This window comes from Coturnix japonica, chromosome 11, assembly GCF_054131305.1.
Source record: "Coturnix japonica strain WE chromosome 11, WE-NBRP24, whole genome shotgun sequence".
Classification (NCBI taxonomy): domain Eukaryota; kingdom Metazoa; phylum Chordata; class Aves; order Galliformes; family Phasianidae; genus Coturnix; species Coturnix japonica.
In genome coordinates, this window is record NC_140673.1 from 21,786,017 (window position 1) to 21,812,545 (window position 26,529).

The window sequence follows — 26,529 nt, forward strand, 5'->3', positions numbered from 1 at the left end:
TCTAATGAATTGATTTTCGTGTACTTATAGCTTTCATGAATTTCATAGGTTACACATACAGCTTCACACTCGAGATATAGAAGAGTGAAAAGAGTAAAACCTGCAAGTATTTTTTGAAGTCTGCCAGTCTCTGTGTTCCATCACACTTGATCTGCATATTGTAGAGCACATCAGCAACATTCAACTATGTAAAGTGAACAGAACGAGGTAAAGCATATATTTGTGTTTCTGTATCTAATAGGTGAAATTGTGCCTGCACATCTCTCCAGCCCCATCTGCAGAGTAGCAAATTTATTCTTTGACTTTACAAGGGGGAAGAAGTTATCACTTATGGCCAGTTGACAGGGAGGGTCTATCAGCATGGAAATGCCAGAGTTTTGGACACCAATTTCAAGATTTCCCATCTGTTACTGCAATACACAAGAGAATTCTGTGCTGAGCACAGGTTTCACAGCCTTAATTAATACGTTGTGTGCACTCTGACTAACCTGATAATCCAAGAAGCCTCAACAAAAACTATCTAGGGACAGAGGATATGTCATCACCATATCATATGTTGTAGTCAGGAGATTTGTTTCTTATTTATACTGTGCTGAGTTATACTGTGATGATATTTTACTTCCATGGGAGGACTTGAGCACTTAGGGCTGGTGAGAGGTGCCAACATCGCTGCTTGCTGAAAGGAGACATCAAGCCAACTGCTCATCTTAGAGGGGGATCAAGTGGAAACAGTAAGGGACTAAGGAGGTGCACCTCATGCTTTGCTCTTTGCTCAGGAGGAGCTGAGGACTCACCTTCTCACAGAAGCATTATTGCTTCTTATGATGCACTGGCACAAGCTGCCCAGAGAGGTGACAGAGTTGCTGTCTCTGGAGATGTTCAAGGAGAGAAGTTGCACTGAGTGACATGGTGGGGAGAGGTCACAGGTATGGCTTGATGGATGGACTAGATGATCTTATTAATTTTTTTCCAACCTTAATGATACTATAACTCTGTGATTGTCCCTGATTGGAGCAAGAAGGAAGGACCAACTCACACAGTGGCCAAAGTGTTTTTCTTGGCCCCCAGATAGATCATCCAACAGCATTCACTGAAAACTGGCCAGTCTAAGCAGATTTTGGGCCAGTCCAAGATACAATGGTGCCATCTGCAGAGGAACTAGGATGGAGAGTTGTTCAGGGGACATTCTATTATCACTCAGCTGCCAAGCCATGAGATTTTCCTGCTATTTCTGCACCATGCTCTGGAGACTGAAGGCAGTTACTGATAGGAACTGTGATCATGAAAGTTTCCTGAGGAGGAAACCCTGCCAGGAGAACAGCAAAGGAAATGGCAGGCAGAAGTGTTGGTGGAAAGCCAATGGGCCACACAACACAGTCAGACCCCAAACAGCAATGAGGTGTGACAAGGGGAGGAAGGTGTGACTCCAACATGCCTATGGTCCCACTGTTCCTGGCTGATGGAACGGTCCCTTTGGGAGGTAGGTACACTGTAATGAGTTAGAAAACCCCCAAAGCTACTTCCTAATCTTTGGCCTTTGGACAAGGTCAGGCTGAACACAGGGCATGTACAGTGGTGACAACCACTCAGCTGGCTGCATGGAGGCTGGAGGAGGCAGCAATCCCCTGCAGTAGGCAGCCCCCAGCAGTATCCTTCCCTGAGAGGCGGAGAGGGTAATTTAAACAAACAAGGCCCCAGTGATGGAAATTTCAATCTCAAAGCTACCATGTGAAGGGAAATCATCTGACCACAATTTACCTGTTAGACTTCAAAAGTGTCTAGGTCTCCTCTAAAGAAAAGCAGCCTTTTCTTTAATGAAGCTAAGTACTGTATTTCAGCACTGCGTGTTGTGAAAAGGAAGCAATTTGGATTCATTTACCGAAATTTACCCTTCAGATGCAGTTAAGTGAAATTAAAAGTTTGTCTGAGTTGACAGAGTTCTGTTTTCCATCACTGCATTGTCTTAAAAGAAAGGATAACAGCCTAAGTGCTTAAATTCCATCCAAACTGATAAGGTTCACTCTATACAGGCACACTTACTGCAGTTTATTACACACTGTATCCCCTTCATCCATCAATGGTATAGTTTTTTTTTTCCCCTCTAAAATAATCATTGCTTATAAAAGAAATCAATATTTCTGATGTCACTGCATTCATCTGGGGATGAATAGTCAGCACTGGGCTATCAGAAAAATGCTCTTTCCAATTACTGGGGAAACTAATTTCATTTCCCATTAATGGTAGGTTTTGCAGAGCTAAGCTTACATCTAGGACAAGAATCTCTTCTTTCTCATCACAATTCTTTTCCTTTAATTTCTTTTCTATGCAAGTGAAGCAGCTGTGTGTCTTCAGTGTCTAAATGCTGGCTTTGCCCAGATCTCTGCCTTGGCAACAGAAATGGATGATCTGCTTATGATATCCTCTCTAATTCTTTCTACTCACAACTGTATTCCTCTTCCACATCCTCCAGCCACCACTGCTCCTTCCAAGCCTTGCACTGCCCAAACACTCTTCCAGCTACTACTAACTCTACCCCCTTCTACCCAGGAGCCCTCATCCTGCCCTGCTGTAATGCTGATCCCTCCTCTTGGGAGCGTTCTCCACTCATTTGGGCTGTTGGTTTGTAACCTTAAGCTTTCTGCCTGCCCTAGAACAAAGGTGCAATGCTGATTTGGCCTTCGCTCACTACTTTAAAACTTCACAGGCATTTCTTTGTTCTTTCAATTCACTTAACAGCTCATCATGAATAGGCACTGAATGATATGTAATTAATTATATATATTACTGGGGGAAACTGAGCTAACACAGTGTCAACAGGAACAATGACATACACTGTGTGCCAGACTGCAGCCTTCCACTGCAAGGGCTTTGCCTACCCTTCCTGCTGCCCCAGTTGGCTTTTGGCTATGAAAGCTAGCTAGGGTCTTAATACTATCTGCCTTCAAGTTCCTCCTAAAGGTAGGCTTCAGATCTGTAAAAATCAAGTCCTTAAAATGAAAAATAATAATAATTTTAAAAAGTCCTGCTACTTGAAATCCCCATTTCATTTTGATTCTTGACAAAACAATTTCAGATGTGAACTGTAGCCAGGCAGAACATTTTCATCTTGTTCAGATTCAATGGGAAGGAGACAGAGGGGAGTGGAAACCACAGATTTCATCAATGTTTTTTACTTTTAGATTAGCCTTTACTGAATCGTTCAGTGTAGCCAATTACCCAGGAGATCAGCAAATCTTACTCTGTCAGAGATGAGGAGAAGACAGAGCAGAAGCTTTCTCATCCTCCACAGCAGTACTAGCCTTCAAACACATAAATCTATACACTGTCCACTCAGGGCTGCCAACTCAAATGTCTCAGCTGCTACAACAGAACAAAAAGGAAAGGACAATCTCCAAGGTATAACTGAAAGTAAATACTAATAATGATGTGTGACATCAAATGACGACTCATTTTTCGTGAGGTCATTTCAGACTGTAGCTGTAACCTCAGATCAGACATGAAGGACTGTGTAAGATGAGGTCTTAGTGGAACAATAATTATGGATTTCCTGGCTTTTATAGGCTAGAATCAGAACTTTGATGTTTCTTTAAGATTGTTCTCCTGTGTTCATTTCCTTTGTTTCTGTGCTGGTAGCTTAAAAAAACACCTTAAGATTTCCATGGGAGAGTATGAGATAGCCGAGAAATCCACAGTCCATAAAAGTCCTGCAATTCATGGCTCATCAAATCCTCTAATCCATGGTCAATAAAGCTTTGGAAAAGGGCTGTATGAACCACAGTCATTTCACAGTTCAATAAGGTACATAGAAAAACCAGCAATCTGGTTTAAAGTCACCTGGATTTGTTATCCGCCTGCATATTTCTCTCAGACCTTTCAGGTTGAAAGATGACTCAAACAGATGAATTCTGAAGACTTTTCATGGAAACAAAGAATTTTACACAGGTTTCACTCTCCCCAAATGTAACAGTGACCTAAATCTCCCTATTGTGTCTCAAAATTAAGTTTCAAGTGAGCTAGGAAACTTAAATGGGAAGAAGAACCATGTGGAAAGCCATAATACTACACCAACTGTGCTCAGTCCACATAGAGTGGTGTATTTGTATCCAGAAGCAGTGGTGCTCCAACTGAAGTCAGGACAGAGTATGAGCTTCTAGTAATACCAGTTACCCTCCCAAAATGAGTGCTAACAGTCTCACTCTTCAGTGCTGATGAACTTTACTGTGGTGACACGATGTAAGTCCACATGCTCCTCTGATGCACAAGTAACACTTATTTGCCCATATTAATCACCCTAGCTGTTTCTTCCCAAGAACAATCATGCTACAAAGTCTAGGGACAGGCACAAATTTCTGCTCTTTTCTTGCCAATCAGAAAGGAACCAATTAGAAAGAACACATTGTTTACTGCCTTGTGCAAGGTCCAGCTTGCAATTAAAACTGATGAAACCCAACTGCCAAAAGCACAACATGCAGCAGCCAGTTTATGAAAGTTGAGATCCCATCCAGTTTATGGAGAAACAAGAGCTGGTTGTGAGTCTCTGATTTAGCTGAACAGTTTGTAGTTTTCGTTTTGTTTTGTTTCCAGGAAAACAGAAGAAGTTACTCCAAAAGCATAGAAGAACTGAAGCCATCTGAAAGCACTAAGGCAGACTTCCCTTCCTCCAGCCCTTCCTTGCTTCTAGGCCTATAATCTCCCACTAACATCTCCCCAGGATCTTTCAGCAAGCAGGCGACACACAGTGCCTGGTTCATCACCAGCTTGGTGGGAGCGGAAACTTGTGTTTCCTCATCCCAATCTCCATCCCTCTGAAATGGAAGTAAAGGGATAAAAGGTTTTGATTCAGATGAAATCTCTCACCAGCGTAGAGTGAATAATTTAACTCTAGCCTGGAGAGCTACCCTTTGAAAGGCTTTTCCTAGGAATATTTCACACTGAAATAAAAACAACAAAAGGAACGCAAGTCTGCCAAAGCTATGCAAGCACCGTCGCTTTAAGTCCCTAGTTGCACATTTCCATAGCAGTATCAGGCCCAATATCCAATATCCTTTATGCAGAGATAAGACAGGGGCGGAAGGAACGCAACTAACTGCTGAGCTCTTATAAGACTTTACTGTTCAAGGACTTCACTTGTATTACACATAAGGTGAGCTGGATCAGACATCCACATGAAATGCCGGTACACCAACATTTGACATCCACCGGGTGGAAGACGAACAGAGAAGCCCCTTGTCTTTTGGGGTAATCGAATATGTAAGACCAAATGCTTTTTACCTCATGCTAAAACATCTTCCACAGAGCTTATCCAACACTGAACTCACTATGAGAACAAAACAAATGAATTTGGATACAATCTTCCTTACCAGGGCTGCCTTGAACATCAGAATAACCTTAACATAGTAAGATTATTATGCTCTGTTGTAATAACAACGCTAACAACATTCATCTTAAGAAAAGAATACGGTAAAATACAACAAAAAGCAAGGCGACTCCTTTAAAAAGAATGGACAGAAATCAGTGCAAGGAAAAGCTTGTGAGAAACTCTTGACTTGTTTGGATTGCAAGGCGCTTAGATATCATGAATATAGGAATGATTTTGTGCCTTAGTTTCCCAGGTGTAGTAACATACAGCAATGAATACTTCTGAAGGGTATACTGTGATTTTTAGATGTGACATGCCCTAATCTGGTTCTAACAAGCCATAAAATAGACAAGTTGTTAGACAGACAGACAGAAGCATACACATCCACTGTGGTTAGATTCAGGATGCTTCACTTTGTTGTTTCCAAGGCAATTGGAGGTGTTAAATACTTTCAGTATCAAAATACAGAAAACTGGATGTTAGATATGTCAGAATCTTAAAGCTCCCAATAAGAATCTGAAAGTTTGGAAGATGGCTCAGTCTCCTGGCTGAAAACTGACAGTAAAGATTGGAAAATCATTATTGGATAAGAAGGGGAAACAGTTTTTTTCCTTGACATTGTTTTCCTGTTGCTTTGGTTTTTTTTACTCCAATTTCTGTATATTTTAAGCATTCTAACCATCAGTTTTTGCTCTCAACTTTTAGATTAAGTATTCCTATTAGCCTTCCTCTGAGTTCTTCCTTAAGTTCCAAAAACAACACCTTACTCCTCATCTCTCCCATTTAACCTTTCTCCAACCTTTTGTATGGCCTAATCAACAAAGCTTGAATCTGTAAAGAGCAGCGAGAAGAGGACAAGAATCATAAAAGTTATGACTCACCTGTCTTCTATCCGAACCCAGAGGTCATTGAACTGCCTCTGACGATGGTGTTTGTGCTGTTTCTTGTGCCATTTCTTCTGCCTGCCAAACTCTTCCAGCTGGCTGATGCTGTCTGGTAACAAGAGATGAGGAGACAGGCTGTCTTCTTCATCCATTTGTAGGGGCTTCAGGGAAGGAGACGTCAGCGGAACCTGTTCGGAAAGCTGGAGAGCAGGCTGGGCTGTTGCTGAGGACCCTTGTAAGGCGGGACTCGTCTTGGTCATTCTTGAACTGCAAAACAGATTTGATAAGTAAGTTGAGAGATAATGCTAACAAAAAGTGAAAGCAAAGGACTACATTACTCGTCGAGTGCTGCTAGCTGCTAAGAAGGTGTATGAAGAGAGAGGCTTTTGCTCTGCAGCACTGAGTAAGCACAGCAGTGGTGTTTCCTAGAAAACTATCAAGTAAACATTAAACAGCAAAACTCTGAGGAAAACTATTTTTAACTTACATTATATTTAACTGATATTTAACTTGTTAAATAATGAATACCTTAAAAGATGCAAAAAAAACCCCAAACCCTAATAAGATAACACTAGCTTCAACAATAATTACACTCATTCATCCGTATTAAGACTAGTGACAGGGAAGCCCAGACTGATGACAGCAGCACAGTCTAAAAGCAAGGCTGCTGGGATAGGGTTTGTGATACCCTAACTCTTATCAGTTTCTGATTATTAGAGAAGTGAAGCAAAAAGGTCTCTCTAGGACCACCATGAAGCAACACTGCCAGAGCTCTTAACTTCTGTTTGAAATACTACTATCCCTTGCATCAGACTCGATCTCAGCAGCAAAAGGCCTTCTATTGACTTCATCTTCTAGAATTTCAATGATTTTAGAACAAAAGTCAATTTAAACTCGCTTCTTTGATATGCAGCCATGTCAGCTTGCATTTGTGAGCTAAGATGTCTGAGACAAAAATCTAATAAAGCAGACTGACACAAAGTCATTTTTTTTCTGTTTGGTCTTAATCGCAAGAGAGAAACTTGTTCCGTCTCTGGGATGGCCCAATGAGTTGCAGGTAGAGAAAATGGAAGAGAAATAACAGGCAGTGTAAAGCTGTGGTCTGCAAAGCTATTTCAGTTACAGGGATGCTATGACTTTTATGACAGAAACAATTAAAGCCACGTGAAAAGTTTTGCCTCCTGAGTGAAACCAGTAAGATATTTTAATGAAAAAAGTAATAAGAAATCCTAAACTTCACTGGTGACAATGTACAAAAACGAACTGCAAGTGAAACCACATGTTTAATTTAAGGAACATTTAGTTCCAAAAAAAAGTCACATCTACTACTAATGGCAGCCTTTTGTTTTCTTTCTTTTGTACTTTTTAACTCCATTACAATAGCACTCAGAATCACCATCTACTGCATCACGTTTTACCCTTCCAACAGCTACTGAGCACTAATTGCTGCTTCTGGGAGCTACTTGTTAGACTGAGAGGCACAGATTGCAGTCACTCCACCCAAGGCTGAAGCAATGTCATCTGCAGAGCCATGTACAAGGAAAGGCTCACACGGATTTGCAATGGACAGATCCTTCGGGTGACAGTAAACATAAAGGTTACGGCATACAGAAACATATTAGGAAGGCAACAGCATGAAGCAGATGCAAGAAACCAAAGCTGAGAAGCAGTGGGAACATCATGGCTGGAACCGATCTACCACCAACTTCTTGGTTTTCATTGACTTTGTTTTCTCAACAAAACTCTACCTCACGTTCTGACAGTCAGCAGTGAGATCCCATCCACAGTGCCCTGAGATGCCGACGGCAGGAGCAGCCACCACATCACATCACATCAGCCAGTAAAACCCTGGGGCCACCACTCTGTTCCTTGACTGTTTTCAGAGACATCTGAACACATACTTCCCTCCATTTAACACCTACTATTCTGTTACACGTGTTTATCTTGCTCTGAACTCCTAGTAAACTGGAATCAGTGGAGAGGTGTTTTTATGGGTTGAGATTTCAGAAACCACTTAAGAGGACTGGCAGCTCACTTCTTATTAAAATTAATGACTTTGGGCATCAAAATCCCAGTGGTGGCTTTGAAAGCTTCTGGCTTAATTGTTTCCACTACAATCACCTGAGCCACAGGTTGTAAACTCAATATTCCAGAACATTCTTTGGTAAGAGAATAAATAAACACTGAAGAAATGTTAAAATGTTGTAACCCAAAGAGGTTTATAAACTAACCACTTGTTCTTTAGAGTTGACATATAGGGAATAGATTGGTTGTGGCAACTGTGCATTACATTGTGCCCATAATTGTTCCATTATTCCTGTACTACTACTGATTACCTCAAGACCTAAGAAATACTGTTGAATACTGTATGTTGATGTATGCTCACTTCTACGTTTTAAAACATCTTGAAGCTTTGGAATGGTGGGCATGAGAGGAGTTAAATATCCCTGGTATAAACACTTGTAGACTCAGCATCTCTTCCTAATAAATGAAAATATAATCAAAAAGGTCTAAAAAACATATGTTAAGAGCAACTGAAAGCCAGTTATCAGCTTATACACTGTAAAGAATGATTTTTGAAATTTGACTTAATAACACCTAGAGACATGGTTTTCCCCAATCTGATTATCATCCTACAGGCATTTAACCAGAAATAAAACAATCCATTTGAATATGCATATTTAATCCAAAAAATACTGCACGAGTATTTAAAGGTTTTGTAATTCAAAGCAAGGTAGGCCTACTATCTTCCTATCAGATGATAATCTTCCCTCTGATTTAATTAGAATGTATTTTACATTCTGGATATTTTCCCCTAAAAAATGACCATACCCTTCTCCTTCTCTCCTGGTTATTTGCAATAGGATACTCGAGCCATCAATCACCTCACAGCGTTAAGCTTTACCATTAGATTCACTGATCGTTTCACGAACTACTTCATGCCTTTCCTTCTCAACGCACTGTTAGCACAGCTGCACTGCATGAAACCATGGGGATGTAATATACTTTTTTTCACTCCTTTACTGCTGAGACAGCTTTCCAAGATACAGAGTTATATTTGAAGCCAGAGAAAAGCACAACTAGTTTTCACTTTGTGAGGCCACAGTGCCTTTTCTCAAAAAAAAAAACCAAAAAACTGTAAGAAAGTACCACCCAAATATCCTGGTCCACACAAAGACCTCAGAGATTTTTCATGAGTAACTCGATGCAACTCCAGGCTGAGAGGTTCCACCCATTTTTAAGTGCATAATTCCCACATGGGATCATCTTTGAGAAACTCCAAGTACTTCAGGCCTTTAGGTGTGTTTCCTCTCATATCTGACCTTAATTTCTTCCTCTGGGATGTACAGACCTGTGAAATATGTTCTCTAAAATCACAAAGTCCAAATAAGAAAGTCAGAATGCCTCAGCAAGTAACTTAAGTTTCTTTATCCTAAGATACAGAACAGTGAAAACAGGAAAACATTCATTCTGATTCATTCTTGAAAGTGCTTAATCCACAGACAAAGATCCCTGTGGTTTTGTTTCTCTTCTGGTGGATTTGCCATTCTATTCTAATTCTTTTCAAGAATTAAAAGAACAAAACAAAACATGCAAGTAGTTTAGGCAGAGTTGTATGCTCCATTAGGCTGCCTCAGCATTCCTCTGTCTTGCGGTTTCTAGTGCCTTTGTGTTGGCACTGATAATAGAAATTTGTCTCATCATCAGGATTTGCTAGGCTTACAGAAAGGGGATCTGGTCAAGAAAACAAAATTAACTTCATAAAGTTCAGTACTAGCTTATTTTCACAGTCCCCAGGCTTATATTTGCTAAGGTCCCATTTTTACCCAACCCCAAGCCACCTAGGAGTCCTGACGTGCCCTTCTCCCTGCCCTTCCCAACAGCCTCCCAGTATCTACAACTCAGAGGGTTGTGACCATCTCCAGACTTGAAGTCCTCTTCCACAGGGTGAAATGGAGCTCCCACACTAACATCACACCTTGTCTTCAACGATGGGGATACCTGCAACGCTCAATTCATTAACGTCTCAGCAGCATCATGTAGAGCAGAACTCACCAACACACCTCGTCTCACTGACCACATCAGGGTACTACCAGTGACATTTAGGGTGAGTTCTACTACGTTGGCACTCAACATCAAACCTCCATTGGTCTTCAGCAGTGCCAGGAATTTGCCCTTGCTGTAGTAAGAAAAGATATGCACAGAAACATCCTCTTACGGTCAACTGACTTTCCCTGTTGTTACTGAGCAGCAGTGGACCTGTTCCATGAGATAAAGCTTCTCAAGCACTTTGCTGCTCATACATGTTTTCCACACAACTAAATCACAGTACTTGTCAAATCCCTGCCTGCTCATTCACCTGAGGAAAAAAAGCTCTGATTGGCTTAATTATAATAAGGTCATTTTATGTAGCATGCTCTTGCCTTAGGCTTGTTTGCTACAGCTAAAGCATTGCCATTTCTTAACAGAATTTGGAAACAAAGTTATTTTCATTTTTGCACCATTCTACTACAACTCACCATCAGTTAAATTAGGTTAAGTAATTCAATTACATTACAGTCCACCAAAAACTTGGATGGTACCTCCGGACTCAAATCCACATCAGAGCATATGTCTGGGAAGAACCACTGCTTTTCAAGGACTGTGACCTTAGTTTGAGAAAGGAATCTAGTTCTCTGTTCTAACATATAAATGCAAATACTCAACTCTGTGCATAAACAAAGTGAAAAGCTTGTGAGGTCAAGATATTCCCATGGATTTTAATGTTTTCTTTCCTAGTTTAAGGAACTAAAAAATGAAAGATCCGTGTAGAAGCTTTGCTGTTCCATTTCATTAAAAGCAGAGCTGTACTGGGACGCAGAAAAAATGCGAACTTTTTTTGCAATTAGAGTGTTTGAATTTGCAGAAAAGAGCTCTGAAACATCTCTAAGATGCCATTCCCACATTTTCAAATGCTCTTTCATTTCACAAATTCAAAATGTTTATTTTCAGCACTTTCTGAAAAAAAAGCTTTTCTTTTTCTTTTTTGTCTTCTGCTTTCAAAGACTTAAATGTTACAAAGTGGCCTTTTTTGTTTAAAAACTGATCTCGATTATAAAGAAAAATCCAACTAATAAATAAAAATGACAAACACAACCCAACCACTGGCTTCAAAGATGTCCTCAAAATATTCCTTTTTAGTTTGCTCTGAACTTATTTCCCCCCTTCTTGACTTCGTGGTTCAGTTCCTGAACTGAATAATCATTTGTTCACACTTCCTTAGTGTATAAGCATACTCCAGCCTCAGAAGACGGGCTCTGCCCACAGAGGAGGAATGGGCTGACTCTTTAGTTTTGCATCCATCTTCCACAGTAATAAATATTGTTCTCCACTCTTGAGGCACACAAAAGAGATTAAAGCCTCACCTCGAACTTTATATTCCAAATCTTCACTGTCCTGATATCACTGTATCTCTTTAGTGTTAAGCTATTTATGCCTAGATAGCACGGCCTATGCAAGATATTCACAATACTGCTGCCTTTGGTACCTCACTGCTTTATGGAAGATGTTCTTACAGCCCCTTGGATAGAATACCTATCCCACAGCCCAAGACAGTCCATCTCCTACTCAAGCATCACAGCTCAACATGAGATCATATGACTTTGCAGCTGATTTTGGGCAGAAGCAAATGCTGGAGCATTATCTCTGAAGGGGAAATCCTGACTTCCACCCAAATTCATTAACAGCACGTCAGTTTTCTGATGAATCGAAAGTGACACAATTACCCAACAAAAGAACATTTTAGGCTCACATTTTAATTAACTTGGAGTATTTTCAAGCTTTATTATACACTTTTTTTTCATTGTTGTTCCTGAAAGCTATTATTAACAGAAGCAAATATATTGCTCTTTCTTTTTAATAAGCACACGTATTACTTTAACAAAGAAGAATGGTGGACTTATGACTGAGCAATGTAATTCTCTGCTTCCTCTTTATAAAAATTTCAGAGCTTTCAACGTTAGCTTGAGGTGATGTCACATTAATTATACACTGTAGATTTTTCAGGCACTGGAAATTAACTTCCATCATTCCATATGTTTTGAAAAGCATAAAATTCATATCCAGTTCAGCTCAATATGTAACAGTTAATTTCTTAGAGTGTAATTGTGATTTTTGCAAAGTTTTGTTTTGAACTTTGTTTTCAGGACAATTCTTATTCTAGAGCATTCACGTTTGGGCAGAGCCTGAGAAACTAACTAATGGCGATCAAATGGCACTAACTCATTTCAGCTCTTATGAACTCAGGCTCCAGAGACCAAAAAACAAGAAAAGGGATAGAAAATATCCTTCTTTCTCCCCCACTTGCCATAATCAAACTAGAAATATTCTCTGAAACTCATCCCCCTCCTACCTCTGTTTGAAGTTAATGGAGCTCCTGATGTCTACGACTGTCTGCTCCTCCCCAGTCAAGGTCAACTTTTAGGACACTGAACTCTATAGCCATAGACAAAGGCAGGTTTGCTAACTCAGCTGAAAAACTATTATTCTCAAACCAAACCACTGCTTAAGCTTAAAAAAAAAACCCAACAACCTGAGAATGAATTTGTTCAGTCCCAACAGTTGTCATCCAGACAGGTTTTGAGATTTAGAAGACTGACAAACAAACAAAAAGAAATACCTCACAACTGGCTGCTTAATGTCATTGATTCCTCAATAGGATTACTACTAATATATAATGATTGACTGTGTCTTTCTCACTTGCTATCCAAACTGAATTCTGCTTCCAGATTTTGTCCTTTGGGAACAACTTTCCTTTCTCTTCTGGATCCTCTGGACAGAAAAGCATTTGCAGGAATACATATTTCTCATCACATCTTAAAAATACACTCTCTGCAGAGATATCAATTGAGCAAGGTACTAAATGTATAGCTTGGATCATTTTCACAGACATTAGACCTAAAATAGGGGCAGACTATTCATTGTATGCCTGGTGCTGTTTCCTTCACTCCCTTCCCCTGATAGCCGTGAAGATGGGCTCTAACAAAGATGAGATAGACATTACATGTGGATTACAGATCTATACAAGCATAGCAACTTGTCTTCATTAAGAATCCTGTTCAGTCTAAGCTCTTACATTTCCAAGATGATAGATAACATAGGCATATAAGCAGCTGCTACTTCCAGAAGAGAGACACAAACCACTTAGTCTGAGCAGGAGGCAGAAGTGTGGAACCAAACAGCCCTAAGATCATCATGCTTGTAAGAGATGCAGCATCTCAGTTAACACTGAGTCCACTTTTCCTCTCTACAGCTGATGTTTTAAAGCATCTGATCTGCTTAGCCATTAATGACTGCTGAGCTATAAAAAGAGCCAGTGTGCCTTTCTCCAAAACACTGTTGTAGCCCATCTGTGCCATTTTTATCACAAAGCTTGAGTGCTTCCAAGAAAAGAACTAAACTGTTATCATAAAACCTATTCAGACACTTCAGCCTGTCTGTGGGCATTTGTCCTGCACAGTAATGTACAGAGCCCTCTAAACACAATAAAGGAAGGAGAACTCTTCCTCCAAAATCCATCTGCATTAACGTCTAATGTTGTTTTATCAAATCTGACATTAAATGACTTTACATATGTCCTCTCTATATATTAGCCTGGTTTCCCTTGATTTCCCACTCTACATTAACTCATGTTGATGAAACTGCTTGTATGAAATACTTATTTCTGCCTGATAAATCCACCCTTCATTTAAACTCTTTGTTAATTAAGCACGTGTCTTATTGTTGAAGCCTTCTGGAATAAAAGGAGATACTTTATTCACTTTTTTTGTTGATAATTGACATGTATGAGACTAAATCTTAAAATACAGTTTGAAAATCTATGAAGCACCTGAGGCCACAAGAAAGACTGATTTGTAATGAGTATAGACAAAGCACACCAAAGAAATTAGACTGGGCACTGGCAGGAACCAGAACCTTCTATTTACAAAAGGTTTGGCAATCTAAAGCTCCTACATTAAAAAGCCCCTTCCTTCACACCATATGGGATCTGCTCATCTCTGGCACACGGAACCCACACTTCATTTTCAAAGGGTCTGGAGGAAGAAAGGCTCAGTTTCAGCTTTTGCTTCTGCCTTCCTATCTTGCACTGAGCGTTATTATTTGCTAGTTCTCCTGTAGAGGACATCATTTTTGTCCTCACTACTTCATAGGTGGGACTCCTGTATCTCAGACAATCTTTCCCTGAAAGTACTGAACTTGCATCACAGGCTGGGGGTGAACCCATCACTGGAAAGGCCTCATAAGAAATTTGAGGAGGTTATCCATTTAAATAATGCTAAACAGCCATGCTGTCAGAGTTACCATTTGGGAATTAGAAATCTCTTTGTGCCCCAGAATTCCACCCAGTCGTGGGAATAAACTCCCCACCTCACATTAAGATAGTGAGAAGAAATTCAGCAGGGTTTAAGAGAACCTGTGCTACCAAGGGATGCGTGGGCCAGGCTGCAAAACTGCTTCCCTGTGTTGTTGAAATATTACCCACATACAATGTTTTAATTAAAACCACAGAATGATTCATCTGACTCATCTCTCTGCAATGAGAACAAAGCCTCAGGGCTGCCCCACTGGGATCTCTGAGGCAGAGAAGTTATGTTGAATTGAAGCATGGGCTCCTCCATCAATGCTCTTTTTAAATGAGCTTCCTATCCAAAAGATAACACCACGCATACAGGTCTGTCTGTCCCTCTACCTCCTCCCTTCTCCAGTAAGGATCTGACAGTCAGTTCATAACAGAAATATCCCAAGCAGCACAGGTGTTACAATAGATTATGTCCTTATTTGTATGAAAATATGCAGGAAGGAGAAAGACCTCCTGAGGAAAGGTATAAGCTCAGCCCTTGTTTAGATACCAGAATCCTAAGATTAGAAAAATCACAGGACCCCTAAATTTCATACTGACCAGGGGTTTTTTGAAAGGGAAGGGGAGGTAAGGGGAGAGGGATGTGTGACACTGACAGGTATGGGGCACCAACCCCCTTGTTAGGAAGTCTGTTAATAGTGTTTGACCACCATTATTGTACAGAATTTTTTCCTAATGTCTAGTCTGAATCTCCTCTGATGCAGCTTTGTGCTGCTTCCTATCATTGGGCAGAGAGAAGAAACCAGCATATCCCTCCATCCCCCTTCTCAGAAAGCTGTAGAGAGCAGTAAGGTAGCCTCACAGCCTTGTTTCCTCCAGATTAGACAAACCTCAGGCCTCTTCTTACAGGATACATCTTCCAGCCCTGAATGAAAAACAAAATGTCTCCTGTTCCATGACTTCACCAAGGAGTTTTGATTCCCTGTGCAAATCATTTGCCTCCTTTCACTGATTTGAGTGGGAATTGCAGACATTTCAGCAATTATTGTTATTATATAAATATTTACATGCATAGAAACTGACATAAATTCCTATCTTCATTTGTAACACAAACAAGCACAATAACCTGCTAATTCTGCTTTGCTTCAAGTCTACATCCTTTCTACTTGAGGAGGATGTTTCCAAAATTGCCTCAGGGATTTCAAACCTCTACGCCTGCTATGTGTCAATAGAAGTTGCACTTCCCATTTCACTCGTGGCCCAAACCCATAATCTACATATATGGTTGATACACACGCAAAACACTCATTCAACATAAGCAAGAAATCACATGCCTCTAGGGGTAGAAAGCCGACTGCCTCATCAGAAAGGCAAAGCAAGGTTTGCTTTGACAAAGTGGTTGCAAAAAGGAAACCACACCAACAAAACAGTCTGTGGATCTACTGTGGTTCTACAGCTCCTAGAAAAACTGGGTGCCACTATTGAATGAAAAGACATGTGAAAAAACTCTGTGCATGCCCCAAATCAGGGCAGATTAAGGTATACTTAAAGCCCTTCAGCCAGCAGTGCTTGCTTTCCCCTTCAGAAACCATGAGGAGACAGTCCAACAAAAGTATTCAAGATCCTCATGAACTCTGTTTAACTACTGTGCACTGGAGTTTACATCTCAGGGGTATTTAGAGCACAGAGACACAAGGATAGGAGCACCTAATATTATAAAGCTCTTGAAGATCGCCTCAGTCTCACTCCATTACTTGGCCTTTGCCTAATGATGCTGGCACTTATACAAACTATAGCACTGAGCAGAGCTCCACGCCAGCAGAAACCATCGTAGAGGCTGAACGGCAGCCCAGCATAGTCCCTTGTGACAGAGCTCTGGACAGGCTGTATCTTTTTTACTCAATGGAAGGGGGAAGTGTTTATCTGGGAAGCATTTCATATCAATGACACAAGGGAACTGTTTTGCTTTCCACAAATAGGCTGGTATGCAACTTCCAAGCACTCCCTATGGAAAACTCTGGAACACCAGCCATGCCTTTCCAGCAGGGATTTAATGTAGTTAATGCTCTGCATTTTTCATCCTGATTTATTCCTGCTTCACCTCGTTTCTAAGTGCTGCACTCACTTCAAACGTAACAAGGGGCTCATCTCTGCAAATGTGAACTTTAATTACCAGAGACTTCAGATTCATGTTGTCTGATCAAACATAAACAGAGATGTGCTGCTTTGACAGAGGCATCCCTATGACTGCCTTTAAGATCAGATTCAAACCTCGTGTTCCACAAGGTTCCACAAGACTTCACATAGTTTGAAGCTGGATGTCAAACCATGTGGACCCTTCTAACTTAAACAGATGTGGCAGACAGATAGGTACTGCCAGGTTCACAATAGTCACAACACTAAGTATTCCCACTGGCTCCCCTGATAAGCTGGAGTCTCAGACGGCTGTCACAGTGGCAAAGGATCTATTTTATACAATCACAACTGCGTGCAACTAACATGAACAAGAAATCAAGGCCGAGGCCCAGAAAGATCATCCATTTCCTGTCAGACACTCCCTGAATCCCAGTCTTTGCATGTATTAATTCTACAACTGCAATGCTGTAGCAGCGCAAGAAATTGTCTTCATCCAGGATGTCCTTCCATTATATCAGCTGACACCCATTACGTCTATATGTATACACTACATCTGATCTGTGTTTCCTCCCTCCTGTTTCTATTCACAGGTCCATTTTTCATTCTCCCTGGAATGTAGAGCATTTGGGAGTGTAGGTGGAATGCCAAAGTCTTTCAACACCCATTAATAGAAATTTGTTTTATTAATTTAGATTGTGGGAAGGAAAAAAAAACCGTAACAGAGTTGATCCTTTGCTCTGAAACCATGTATCATTGTCATGCACATGAGAAGACACGTCCTCTGAGACACCAGAGGCTGCCTCAGACAGAGTAAGCGATTAGAATTTCTTTGCTAGGGAGTCCTGAGTCATCAAACATAGCAGTTTAATTCCCAGGAAATGGGAACCATATTGGGATGACATTGACTTGTATGCAGCATGAGCTCCAGAGAAGGGTGAACCCTTCAAAGGTTCTGGAGATCAGTTCAGCTTGTGGAAAATTGTTAAAACTTGAAAGCTTCTCTGAAGCATATCTGATCTGGAGCTGGGTAACGTATTCCCAACACATGATTTACTCTGTGAATTAAACTCTTTACATACTTTACAGATTACAGGGGAATTTACTTTGACTTCTAATAAAAATGATTCAATGATTATGACATGTTTCGACTTTAAGTTATTCCCTGTGACAAGAGCTTCATATATGCACTGTTCTTAATTTACACGATCTATTGTAAGTATTTATGTTTTTGGTGTTCCTGTTCCTAGCACTTAACTAGGAAGAGCATCTGACACACATTCTTCTTGGTCTGACTCTTCGCTATGGTTCCACAGACATTTCTGATCCAAAGTTGGGTCAGGGCCAATGCAAAGCCACTCAGCTTTGCTATGATAGCACCAGTTGTTAAAAGTGTGACTATTTTGTACTGAAGTAGACAAGAATTGGCACAAGATTTCATCTCATACGAATCTAAGAGTGACCCTCTACTTGTTGAGGCAATTCAGAAAAATTTAAGTAAATTTTGAACGTTGCCACTTTTAGATCTGTGAGGTGTGACATGGCTATGTCTATGTCGCTGCTCACAGCATTGTTTTGGATGATTTTTGAATCCCATTTGGAAAGTGAGGCTTGGACTATAAACACCTGATCACTTATGGAAGGTGGAAAACGTATTTATCAGTAGAAAACTGTTTTTCAATCCTTTTTCTTCTATAACAATGTTCTCAAAAGAATTTCAAGTGAAAGCGTTGATGAAAAAAGCCATTGACTACCCTTTTGTCCTGCTCCTTTTAGGAACTCATCAAGCATAATTACCAGTAATTACACTCATGTTGAATCAAGTAGCTTTACTGATTACAGCACAATCCACAAACCTCCTGGCTGAAAGAAGAGCAGTCAGCTCTGGAAGAGAAAAATCTATCAAGCCTAATATGTGAGGTCTCTTTGCCTGACAATGTGATAGTGAAGGTAAGGGAAGTCAGCATTGCATAGACAGAATGACAGCAAACAGACCACAAACTTCCTTAGATAAACGACATCTTTCAAACCACACAATGCCACTTGATACCTTTGTGCCCCTTGAGCTTTTACAAAGTACAGCTGTGCTTCAGCCCAGATTGATATCGCTTGGGACTGAGGCCATCAATCCACAGGCTAAATACACAAACAGAAAATGGACATGATCTCCCCGCTTTGATATAATGCTGGAGAGAGGATGGTGCAATTTTCCAAAGGGTTAAATGAGTCTAATGACATTGTCTGACTCGACCAAATTCCTCAAACAGGAGGGGAGTTCATCTCAAATGATTAGATCCCTCAGACTAGTCAGATGCCTACTGCAAGCAAGTTGGGAAGGCTAAGAAACCCATGAGAGCTCCTCAAGAAATGCCAGTGTTTTTACATTGACTATAGTAATTTTACGAGCATAAACTCCATTTTCTACTGATTCTTTCATGGATCCTCACAATCAAAGATAGGAAATGATCATTAACAATCTCATGTTAATGATGACCCTGCTCTAGAAGCTACTGGCACTAACAGCAGCCTTGCTGTTGATGTCAGCAGTTTGCATCAGCTTTATCTCTAGTAACTATGAGCCAGAATTTTAATCTTACACTAATGATGTTAGAGTAAGAGTTGGCTGGAAGCATAAAGGGGATGAAAAAAAATCAGCTTTCCTCTGGAAGGAAGATCTCCAAAACAAAGAACTAGTTCTGATCTTTTTTAAGCCTGCAAGGCTCTCCATGTTGACCATTATTTTATAGAGCACGAGACTCAAATCTCCAAAACCTGATGGGCTGCAAAGCAGCTGAAAACTTAGGAACTTCAGCATAGGCTTCAGGACAGTTCATTGAGCAAGCTGCCCTTAAGCAAAAAGAAACAGCCCAGGCTCTCCTATGGCCCTCTGTGCAAGTTCCTGAGGAACAGAACAGTACGGAATATGAATCAATTTTTCAAACTAAATTCTGCCAAGGACAAAATCTGATTACAGAGAACAGTAAATGTCCCACTGGGAACAACAGTCAAGCAAAATTCCTGAGAAGTTCTGTTCTGTATTCTTTCACCAACACCATGAATTAGCTTACACTATTTTTTTTTTCTTTTTTATTTATTTATATATATTTTTGGTAGTAAGTTGCTGAATTCCACTCTTTCAGAAGGCATTTAGTGTTTAAAGACAGCCTGAAGAGCATGCAGACATGTATTGTTCAGGAAGTGACAGGATAATTAAGTCTCCAAGGCTGAGAACTTGTAAGTTGACTTTGCTTCTCTACCATGTCTTGGAGCTTTGCTTTAATTTCTTTCCCTCTACTAGTTACTTTGATTGGCTCAGACCTTATACTTTATGGATGTAGGGTAATTATAGACAAAGAAAACCAAATCACAAAGGAGAACATTTTAAAAGTACATGGGAAACCCTTGAAAATGTAATGTGTGTATTTTCATGACAATATGTTGTAAGCATTAAGTTGTTATATTCTCCAGTATTAGATGAAGCAATAAATTTGCCAATGCATGCAGATGAACACCATTTAATCCCTACACACCTTTTACTGTAAATTACACTGTCAGAGGAAACCCCTAAATAATTGGTTTGCTTTTCTTCTGAGGGCAAGAAAGCTTGTGAAGGGAGGAGTATTATCTTCAGGCTCAGATCAAGTCAAAGATCGAAAGGTTTTAGAATAAGATTAAGAAGAATTGCAGCATCCCAGCAGGGAGATTATTCCACCCGCATATTTTTCCCTGTCATGGAAGAGATGTGACACAGATTAGCATCACATCTCCCCAGCTCTTTTCCTTCAATTAATTCAGTTGTTATCAATGGGAATGCCATAGGTCTCGTAAGTCTTCTCTCTTTTCTAATACAATCTTAATTATTTCACTTTAACTTGGGAAAGCTTTAATGTTCTCTCAAGGATATCCCAAACAATAAGAGCTTAGAGGTCCATGACAATAAGAGTGGAGGAACCCTTTCAGGTTGTCACCCCAAAGCCCAAGTTGCCCAACAGTCCCAAGGAAACATGGCAACATCTGGAAGTCTCCAGAGGGCTTTGGGGAACATCATGTCAAACACTTTCCACCCAGCTCTGCCCACTGGGTTTTGAAGGTCATGAATCTTGATGGAATGAAAAAGTTGCATCACTGTGTGGATCAGGTGTGCTTTCATTCTTTGGGAAACAAGAAAACATTTACAGTGGAGCAAAGAAACTCCCATTGGTGAGAGAGAACTGATGCTGAGGAGCCAGGGTCACACCTGTAGGATGCTGTGGGAAAAGGAGAATGAGCAAGCTCTTAGCTTCAGAAAGAAGGAACAGGAGAAGCTACAACAGCAAAGACACGTTGCTTCGACTGCGCCAGGAAGTTCAACCATAAGGAGGAAGGGTAATTAATTTCTACAACAGAGCTCTGAGATTTTGCAGTAAACTCTCAGATGGCCAGAAATAAAAGACTGTCATGAATTCTCCCATTTTGAAAGAAGGCAGCATTGAGCATAATATCTGAAAGAGAAGTCTGATGGAAATGAGCACAGCAGTGTGTTTTTTTGGCCTAGAAAAGTGTGTGCAGTATGTCAAGGCTCGGCACATGGCAGAAGGTCAAAGCTGATTCTGAGAACTCAGTAACAATAGAGAGTCATCACTGGACACAGGTGCTTCCTGAATTGATCTTGCAATTTAGCTGTTTCCAATTAAATATGAAGCAGCTGTGGCCCCTTATCTGCTCAAGTCACTGGAATCCATCTAAGGGGAAACTTTCTCCCTTCTCTCCGCAACCCAAGTAGACAGCTTTGCTCTCCAAAGAGACTTCCAGGGACAGCCAATTGGTCAGAACCCCACAAATTCATTTCAGGGCAAAGCAATGTGATTCTGATTCAGCTTTTCCTTTTGCAGTGCTTTTAGTTGGGGACAACGGTAAAAGCCAACAAAATAAGAAGAAAATATGAATGCCAGTGTTTGTCACGCAAACAGATTCAGGACACTTTCCATCAGGCACAAAATTAAACAAATGAAGCCAATGTGAGGACAAGTCCTTAAGTGCTTACAGCATGGTTCTGCATTCTGAGTACAAGAGAGTATCTTTTTACAGAACAAAGACTGAGCTTTACAGAAGGTATTTTCAATGGCCAGCTAGTGGGATTATAGGTGGGACTCAGAAAAGTCAGCATAGAACCACTAGGCGGAATAACAGCTGATAGGGCATTTCAGAAATCCACCAATTGAGAGCTACTAACTACCTTACAACACCCAAATACACTTCACACAAGTTTTTCCTTTCTGGATTATTCATTCTGCAGCAATGCAAACCCTCCATGTCTTGGCTATCTCTTCCAGCCTGCCAAGGTCTCACTTCTCTTTTCTCCAGCACCTTAAGAAAGGAAGAGCTTGGCTCAAATTTGTGTTTGTCACTAGACAAATGAAAAACAAAACTCTAGGTATGCACTTTGGTTGTCTTCAAGATGAGCCATTTAACAACCTGTGCTAAGCATTCTGGACACAGGATGCTAACAACTACCTGGTTTTACTCTGCCTGAATGCAACAAAGTTTAGACTGCCTTGCTTTTCATCCTGTTCAGCTCTTCTCAAGGTTTTTTCTGATACATGGGAACAGTAGCAGTTCTTTCTAAAGGGTATTCTCCTGTGCTTTCCGAAACTGAAATGGGTGGTAGAGGTTAAGCTTGATTCCAGGTTACCCCACCTAATTATGACAATATTGCTTCATTATTACTGAGCAACAAAGTTCAGATTACTGATCATTTGAATCATAACAGTAATTATACTACTGTAGGAAAAAAGAGTGAATAAAACAAAACAACAACCAAAGCAGCTTTTTTCCTATTGAGTAGGAAGTAGCACTGGTGCTTTGCTAAGGTGACTTTCATCATTTCAAAAAACAAGGCTTCTGATATGACCTGAGAAAGACTATCTATCAACTTCATGTCACGAAGCAGCCAAAATAATCAGCCATAACCAACCTCAGTCCAGATATGGTAGACCTCTGGAAGTTCCTGCATGCCAGGTCTAATCATTCCTCTTGGCCCTTCTAGACACAATCTGTGCACAACAATCCCTTTTCTGAATTCCCTTAGCCCAAACATAAGCATGCAGCTGCTTTTTTTCTTCCTCCAGTCCTTACATTTTTTCCATGCGCTGTCCACAGCTCCCTTCTCAACTCTCTATATTAGAGTCCAGATGACCTTCCCTAAAAACCATCTGATTTTTCAATTGTCAGTGCCAAAATGCAATGCAGTAGGCTGGACTCCTTTACACAGCCTACTTTAAAGTAAAGCAGAAACGTCCCTATGGGTTTAAGCAGAAGAGAGAAAGTCCTCTTATTTAATATACATCTCCACAAGAAACAAGACAAAGCCACCTGCGTCTCAGGGATTCATTAAACAATTTTTTTTCCCCTCAAACAGCTCAAAATTTGTTTTGAGCTTTTATGTGTTTAATCAGTGTATGCACAGGTTTAGCATAGCTACTGCCTGAAAAACATCTCCTCCTGTGGGCCCTTCTAGCTGTTTTCAAAACTCATCTTTTAAAGAGGAAGCAGGAAAGCAAAACACCCCCAAGAAACAACAGAAGGAAAGACAAAAGTCATCAGACCACTGGGATACATACAGACTCATTAACAGAGCATCTCATCTCTATGGAATACAACCACTGTTTACTACATACAACCGTTATGCCCTCTCTCAACTCAGTCCAATACTCATGAATGTCAACATACTCAAAATATGCACATCGATGTTGTAGATGGGTTGTTTTGAAAGTAACGCCTCCTATTTATTCCCATAGAAACTATGACAGACACAAAGCAAATAGAGCAAATTCTCAGCTACAAAATATTTATCAACACAGTCACCACTAGCTATGCATTTCTTCCAGCAATGTACAAGAGCCCGCAGGTTGCGCTCATAAAAACCCACATGGTCATCCAGAACGTGTGAGGAATGCATACACACAGAAGAAGCCCCCACATTGCAAGTTGGTCAACATTCAATAGAAGCATTGCTTCATGTTCCATCAAGTCTGTGATGACTTACAAAGGCATATCCCAAGACCATAAAGAACAGAGACTGGTTTTGGATCTCTCTCACACTTCTCAAAGACTTGCAAACAGACAATAAATTAAGAATTTTCACAATTTTCAGCTTAAATACTTTTCATGGGAAGATGATACTTTCAGCTGAATGAAAATTACAGTAGAAAATGTCTGCTCCCCTGAAATGAAATCTTTTGCCAGAAATGCAGGATGTGCACCCCTGCAGGAACTGCAAAACTCAGCTGTTTTGTTATTGTTTGCTTGGATTTTGTTTTGCTGTATTTTTAGACACAGACCTTTTGGTTCATTTCAGCCAAAGTTTCAAGTTCCAGGCAGTTAAGGCATTTACAGCTCTTCCAGTGTCACATTGACTTTTCTCACTGTCATAAGTGCTTCTTAAACCTCCTCTGAATATATGCTCTGCTTTGTGTTAGTTTCTTCTTCCACTCCTTCCCATTGTTATTTAAGACTGGGCTTCCATGGCTCAACGTATTCCAAGAATCATTTAGAATAAATGCTCTGTCAAAGACACTTATGTATAGTTGAGCCATATTATGTTCTATATAAATCACTGTGACTGTTTCACAAACAAGGCTGAGTCAGACAGATTTTCCAAGTACATGAAACATAGCTTTTTCACTCATAGTTTCCTAACACCCCCCCCCCCCCCCCATTAATCCACCATCCTGAAACTCACCTCATATTTAGGCTATGTCATGTTGGCCCCACCAGGAAGAGAACCATCCTGCTAACATTTTCTCCTAATGAGGATAACAATCCTATGATGGGGAAAATCTTGGCCAAGTTTTGTCTGCAGATTGCAAGGGAAAGGTTAACTTCTCAAACCTAATGGTATCTCACCACCTCTTCCAGCTTTATTTTCTAAGATACTCACAGACCTCAAACAAACAAAGACCTCATCTGAACTGCCAAGAAATAGAAGTCTATGGAAAGAAGGAAATCTGTTTTGCTAGTTGAGGACAATTTTGTGCTGTACTTCAGCTTATACTAATGAAGATTGCCCAGAGCCTGGTAATCAGTCTTCCTTGGCTTCTTTACACTCAATCAGATGGATGGAGATGCTTGGGGAATATTCAAACACTTTTTACCAATACAGCTCTTTTTCTAGAAAATAAGATGCGTCTGCTACATTAAACATGATCCTTCAAGCAAACTGAAATCCCTCCTGAAGAAGACAGCCTGACAGAAAGGCCTGAGGAAGGAAGTTGGTGGCACTTCACCACTCTGCAGTGGAGAAGCAACCAAAACCCATGGAGAAAACAAACAAACAAACAAAAAATATATAGGGAAAAATACCATAGCAAGATTTTTCTTGGAAACAGGAAGAAACTGCAGTGTCCTTGATCTGGTAGTATTAAGCAGCTGTGATAAGAATAACATTCACGAGTGAAAGGAACAGCCACTGAAGCTCCCTGATTTTCCAGACTCATACTACAGATGCTTCATAGCACACTTTTTGTCTAGAATTTGGGTGGGAATGGAAGATGCCACATCCCCTTATCCGCCTCCTTTACTAATGCAATAATCTCACTTCATTAGAGAAGAAAAGCAGAAGAAAAAAAAGATGAGGAAAGAAAATGATTAATAATCTGTGGGCAGCTTCTTACTTTCCAATCGGTTGTCCAGGAGGGGTGTGCTCCACTTCAAATCCTGCTTGTCTCAGTACATCAATCACAGTGTTGTTACCCAGGAAGTGACCTAAAATACAGGTAGAAAATAGCACTGTCAATCAAACTGCTCTGCTCACTCATTTGATTTTCTCCTTTTGAACAACAGGCTTGCGACACAAGGTTACCAGAAGCTAAACTAGCTCTAGGAGCAAGAAAGGCACATTATGCTATTAGTTGAGGTGACGCAACTGTTCACTGCTTACCCACAGCTTTTGGCAATGAGCGGGGAAACAAACCGCATACAGCCTGATACGATCTTCCATCTTATTTATTCCTCCCTCTCCTCACATGACCAAGGATGTGTATAAAACAAAACCTAGATGGATTCTTTTTTAATACTACTTTATTGTTCAGGAATTTGCAAACCTCGAACATGGCAACTTTTATTATGTGAATCGACTAAAGGATCTTCTAATGTGGGTATCTGAATCATTCTGCAGTGGTGAAAAGAATACTGCTCGGGCAATGACTCATTAACTGGAACGACTTACACCCTCAGATGTCTACCTTGCCCATCATCATTCATGGGCATTTGCTTAGGAAGAAGCTCTGAAGTTGCTCTATCCAGGGCTCATCCACCTAAAATGAACATGGTTCAGAAACTGCTAGATCAACCTCTCAGCCACCTGCACAACTGAGTTGGGAGGGGTTGGGATGGTAACTTCATCTCTCCCTGGATGAGGAGACTTAGTTCTGTAAATCAGTGCACTTTGGTGGAAGTGTAAAGGTTGCATTCCTATTCACAGAAGTAACAAAGAGCCCAATAAGTACTGCAGCATGTATGCGCCTTGAAAGAGTTTACTTAAGGGAATTCTATACACTTGAGTCTGAACCAAATCCTACTGGAGTCAATGGGGATCCTCAAAAGACTTAGGGCACAGACTCAATAAGGCGGTGTAATCCCTCCAAAGCTTTCAACTTATTGTCAGAGTTTCACATTGTCTTCAGGGTGGGTTTGAGGTATAAAGCAAGGACACAAGAACTCCACTAACAGGTTATATTTAAGTCCATGTAGAGCGGTAACCTGGCTCCAGCTGTGGCTTACTGAAAATAGTAAATATGTAAAAATACATAAATGAAAGAGACTGGGAAAAAACAGAA

At 40.5% G+C, this 26,529-nt stretch overlaps 1 protein-coding gene and 1 long non-coding RNA gene across 3 annotated transcripts in view; one reads left to right on the forward strand and one right to left on the reverse strand.

Moving 5' to 3' along the window:
• The window catches only part of LOC116653739 (uncharacterized), a 215,597-nt gene extending 202,699 nt beyond the window's left edge, over positions 1 to 12,898 (forward strand). For both annotated transcript variants that reach the window (XR_014933048.1, XR_014933050.1), the window contains exons 3-4: positions 49 to 207; positions 4,585 to 12,898. This is a non-coding gene — a long non-coding RNA (uncharacterized LOC116653739). The remainder of the gene's footprint in view (positions 1 to 48; positions 208 to 4,584) is intronic.
• Positions 1 to 26,529, reverse strand: part of TRABD2B (TraB domain containing 2B) — a 242,850-nt gene that overhangs the window by 17,265 nt on the left and 199,056 nt on the right. The window contains exons 5-6 of the mRNA XM_015870485.2: positions 25,366 to 25,456; positions 6,241 to 6,510 (exon numbers count right to left, since the gene is read on the reverse strand). Coding sequence (XP_015725971.2) covers positions 6,241 to 6,510; positions 25,366 to 25,456 — 361 coding nt within the window. The remainder of the gene's footprint in view (positions 1 to 6,240; positions 6,511 to 25,365; positions 25,457 to 26,529) is intronic.